The sequence below is a fragment of the Populus euphratica genome, unplaced genomic scaffold, assembly GCF_000495115.2.
Source record: "Populus euphratica unplaced genomic scaffold, PopEup_1.0 scaffold2146.1, whole genome shotgun sequence".
Taxonomy (NCBI): domain Eukaryota; kingdom Viridiplantae; phylum Streptophyta; class Magnoliopsida; order Malpighiales; family Salicaceae; genus Populus; species Populus euphratica.
Genome location: NW_011501998.1, coordinates 998 through 5,850, shown reverse-complemented (window position 1 = coordinate 5,850; position 4,853 = coordinate 998). Strand labels below are relative to the sequence as shown.

The 4,853-nt window shown below is 37.8% G+C and overlaps 2 protein-coding genes across 2 annotated transcripts in view; both read right to left on the bottom strand.

Moving 5' to 3' along the window:
- LOC105118718 (probable plastid-lipid-associated protein 14, chloroplastic) overlaps nucleotides 1–4,311 on the bottom strand; it is an 18,782-nt gene extending 14,471 nt beyond the window's left edge. Inside the window, exons 1-5 of the mRNA XM_011016729.1 lie at nucleotides 3,790–4,311; nucleotides 3,573–3,616; nucleotides 3,418–3,496; nucleotides 3,217–3,330; nucleotides 2,816–2,962 (exon numbers count right to left, since the gene is read on the bottom strand). Of these exons, the coding sequence (XP_011015031.1) occupies nucleotides 2,816–2,962; nucleotides 3,217–3,330; nucleotides 3,418–3,496; nucleotides 3,573–3,616; nucleotides 3,790–3,852 (447 nt within the window). The 5' untranslated portion in view covers nucleotides 3,853–4,311. The remainder of the gene's footprint in view (nucleotides 1–2,815; nucleotides 2,963–3,216; nucleotides 3,331–3,417; nucleotides 3,497–3,572; nucleotides 3,617–3,789) is intronic.
- Nucleotides 1,528–2,817, bottom strand: LOC105118717 (probable plastid-lipid-associated protein 14, chloroplastic). The gene has a single exon (XM_011016728.1). The coding sequence runs from the start codon at nucleotides 2,301–2,303 to the stop codon at nucleotides 1,695–1,697; it is 609 nt and encodes a 202-aa protein (XP_011015030.1). The 5' UTR covers nucleotides 2,304–2,817; the 3' UTR covers nucleotides 1,528–1,694.
- Nucleotides 4,312–4,853: the final 542 nt, after the last annotated feature.

The window sequence follows — 4,853 nt, the reverse complement described above, 5'->3', positions numbered from 1 at the left end:
GACAGGAAACACTTGTTATTAATGGTAGGCTTGTTAACTATATCCAGTAGTGAATGAAATGCAGCCATGTTTCCCGCTTAGGGGATATGTTAGATTTCTAAGCTGGGCGAGTTTCAAGTTTCTTGAATTCTCATATATTTGTGCTGCTTCTGCAATTAGTATGTTTAACTTTCAAAAGCCATCCCATCTGCTAAGGTCTCTCAAGATGTTCCTTTTGCACCTTTCTTTCAAGAATATGGAATTACTGATCCCTGAATAACGCAATATATAGGGAGCTCGCGAGGCCACTTCTCATGCAAGGGTACGTAGTAGTAGTTATGTGGTATATGTGATTGCGCTCTTGCATATGAAATGAGAATTATTTTGCATATTTGGCATCTTGACGAAAGAAAGTAACGATGTTGGCTTAAATCCGTTGCGTGATTGCCTCTTTAAGAGGTATTATTTCATGTTTAAAATTATGATATCAAAGTGGGTTTGATCTTGAAATTACACCTCTTGAAATAGAGAGATAATATATAGCTAGGGTTTATAAATTACCTGAATCCTCCTCGACTTCCTATTGACGTAGAATATTGATATAATCATAGAGCATTAATGTTGGTTCGATCAGGGAATCCTCTTCACAAAACCATAAAAAACGGCGCTCGTGCGGTTCATTTCTTTTAGTGGCTTCCAATGACGCTACAGTCAAGGTGATGGTGAGAATGGTGTGCGCCTGCAAAACAAATCCACCCTCGGGCCCCACCACATGCATAATTACATCTCGGCCCTAGACTCTTAAAAGATATATTTCCATCAGATGTAATGACATCAATGTTTTTACACAAATAGTCTTATGATTCTCGTTGCGATGAATTGAATCATTTGATACTTCACATCTGGGTGTTGAGATGCTGTTGGTTTTTCATCCAAAATTGGGTCTTCATAAAATCTCGGAGGGATGGCATTTTTTTGGAGGCGAATCTCGACAATTATGATGATCTTAATTGTTAAACAAAATCCGGAGGCTTTCCAATATATGGGTCAGCGGGTCACCCTCGAGTCACATTTTTTATCCGATTAGTTCCAAACGGATCACTAAAATTCCGACCATATTGAAATGATTTGTCCGTAACAATATGTTATCAAATTCAATTAAAAAAAGAAAACCCAGCCCTAATCTGTCTTGAATTTTCCGAATCAATCAACAAAGCAAGGTACGTAGAGTTTGACAGCTATAATCATAACTAAGAAAGCCATCATCACAAGTGAAATAAAGACTACATGACATTTAGGTTATAATTGGATTGACATGAGCAATAAATCTTAGAGGTGTGTGCTCGACTGGTAATAGCCATAGCATCATTTTAGGTCGGTCAGAATCTAGAGAATGGTTCGTGGCAGCAAAAACGATGGAGCATGAACGTACCAGACAGAAGCTGATGGTTTTATAGTCTGTTTGGTATCATCTTGAGTACCGCTGGCTGTCTTCTTATTAAGGTTTAGGATCATTTTTCAAAATAAAGCTTTTCTAACATTGCAACATTTGACAAGCCACTCGGATATCAGGCCGCACTGCATTTGGAAAAGGTTGATCTTCTTCGATTAATCGATTGTACAAATTACACGAGCAAGAACACAACTGCTACTTACATTCCCAACAGCAATTTCTATCTACAGTACTTGCACGGAATGGCCATCTACTGGTTTCATCAACACATAGATCTTGTAAATAAGAGAGCTGATCCACTAACCCCGCGCAGGACTAGCAGTCTGGAGTCCACATATGTTCGACAGACGAGCCTAGACAAATCAAACATCTCAGGCGGAACTTGCACGCGAAGTTGTTGAACTATACTGCTTGGTGGAACATCATTTTGATTAAGGTTGTCCCCGAGACTCATTGTCACCTCAATGTCAGCTGAAACAAGTTTGGCCGCAGGAAGGCTCGATGGAAACTCCTTATACGGGACAAGTTTCCCCCATTTTTTAGCTGATAATTTCTGGGCTAAAGAATCTTGATTGTTTGGTTGCCCAAAGGATAACTTCTCTGATGTCTTTTCCTCCTTAAGATACAACCGTCTCCCAGATGTCAACCGGAATAACGAGTTAACTTCCAATTTCCCAGTTATATCACTTTTTTCATTAGGCCAGTCTCGACCATTCATGACCGTGAAGCCAATGTCCGAAGTGAAGGAAATACTAGTATTTATTTTTGATGCTCTATTTATAGTTAGATAAACGTCACCAATCAGGACACGAGCTGACTTCAATAGGTAAACTGAAATTGTTGTGCATCGTGTTGTCATATCAGAAAGCATAAATCAACCAGAGTTTTCCTCAAACGCCCTTTTCCTTCAAGAATTTCTTTCCTTATTCTATATATATCAAATTTAATTCTAAATACAGAGAATCTAAAATTAAAAAAACAGCATAAGAGGGGGGGAAGCTTGCATTTACTTTAATATGCCTATCCACTGGGCTTATCTGCACATTCTCCAGCCTCAACTCTATATCAGAAAGTCCATGACTCTGCAAGTAGGTCACCTTAAGTAAGCAAAACAAACACCTCACACTGTAGTTGTGCACAACAAATGGCAACTATTTGTGCACAGATAATACAATAATACAATTAAGATATACATACTCCAATCAAGAGATCCCTCATCAATGTGTGTTATTTGCAACTGCCGAGAGACAGCAGGCAGCAGGTCGTCCAATGGTGTCATCTCCCACGCTCCTGACAGATTCCTCATCCAATGCAAGGTTGGCTTCCAAGGTAGGAAGCCAATCTGATTGTTGAAGCCAATGTTTCAAAGAAAAACTGTGTTATTTGCAACTGCCGAGAGACAGCAGGTCCTCCAACCGTGTCATCTCCCACCCTCCTGACAGATTCCTCATCCAATGCAAGATTGGCTTCCAAGGTAGGAAGCCAATCTGATTGTTGAAGCCAATGTCTCAAAGAAAAACTACCATGATACTGCCATAAAATAAAAAGGAAGAGATAAACTTTCACATCCCTAAACTCACAAATGGAAAAATTGAAACATGGGAAGAACTGCTTCCACACGCAACATGCAGAGAAATGAAGGCTTGTCCAATAAAAACAGAAAATCTCCAACATGGGTGTCCTAGAAAGACTAACCTACCTAGCATAAATAACTAAATGGCTTCACACAACGAAACATTTAATGCATACGCAATATCAAAACCTTACACAGAAACAGAACATGCCCCATGTGCCAGAGTAAACGAACCACGGCCACTAGAAGGTGAAGAAATATAACCATGAAATTGCATCGAATAAGAATGGTACATAAGTTTACGGCGAACCAGCTTCTTCAACACCTAAAAACACTTCAACAACACCAAAGTTACAGCAATATTCAAAACCTCAAATACCAAATAAAGAAAACTCCAAACAAAGCCCCAAACCTCTATTGCTCGCATTCCTCTACGTTTTGCTTGAGTACGGACAAGTTTCCTAAGCACAACTTCAATGTTATACCAAGGGCTGCAATTCCACATGATACTCATCACCTCCAATAATCACACAATATCACAAAATCGAATAAGAAAAGAAAGCTAGCCTATTAGAATCCTTCACTATTGCTTCAAAAACCACCTCATCCGCCTAAAAAAACCCCAATTCAGTTATCCATGCCAGAATTAGCAGTGCTAAGAACAATCACTTTTGGACATTAAGCACTATTCTTAGTGTTAATAACCGAAAATCACAACGAAATTAACAATATTTAACAGATAAAGATTAAAAAAAAAAAATTGATATAGAGTTTTCTGGCTTACCCGGCCACCAAGGCCAATACTGACACGATCAAGCACCTTAAAATCAGACATCTTGAACCTCATAACATCTCATCCTCCTCCTCCTCAATCACACATCTCCTTGCGATTCCAACGGAGCCACGGCCTTACTCGGCGACGAACACCCCAGCACCGTCCCTACTTCTCTCCTAGAACAACTGCTTCTCGCACAGATGATAATACCATTACTACGTCGTTTAATCAGTTTCATCGTCGACAAATTATCAGAAAGAGAACAGAACCCGACTCCATATATTGCCGCCGTCGCCGCCGTCAATCGATCAATCCGTTACAATTCTAAGAATATTTTTTGATTCAGAGAGGAGTTAGTTAGCAGAAGGAAGGAGAGGAAAGCGTGAAGAAATAGAGAAGAGAGTGAGAGATGCGTGAAGGAATCCGGAGCCCTGGGCTTGGCTCGTGTCAGCTTCTGTTTTTACGAATATCTCCTATATTTCACCTCCTGTTATTTTTTCAGTGTTTTGCGTACGGTGCACGCTCCTTTCTCCGCCACGTCACTTTTCGTTGTTTCCCACGTTTTTGTTTTGGAGCTAAGTACTAAGAAGATAATTATTAAGTAATATTTTAAAATGCGTGGGGAAAGCACTGTAGCTTCCCCACGCCTTTTAATTATACTTATATATAATAATAATAATTATTATTATTATATGTAATAATATTTATTATATTATTATATTATTATTATTATTTTCGTTTTCATTTTTTTCTGTTTTTATTTATTTATTTTTTATGTTTTTTATGCCTTTATAGGTTTTTTTTTGTTTTTTTTTGTGTTTTTTTCTTTTAATAAATTTTTTTGTTTAATTTAGTTTGTTAATGGTAAAAAAAAAAATTTATTTAGTTGTCATATTTTCATGACACGGATCTCGAGTTTCACAAGTTAACTTGGTTTAACGAGTTAACCAGAAATTTTTTTTTTTTGCTTTTTTTTCTTTTTAATTATTTTTTTTTGCTTAGTTTAGTTTGTTAATGTTAAATTTCTTTCTATTTAATTATCAAACTTTCATGACACGTATTCCGAGATTAAC

Bases quoted from the DNA above. Each gene is read 5' to 3' on its own strand.
- LOC105118717 (XM_011016728.1), bottom strand. From the start codon at position 2,303: ATGCTTTCTGATATGACAACACGATGCACAACAATTTCAGTTTACCTA.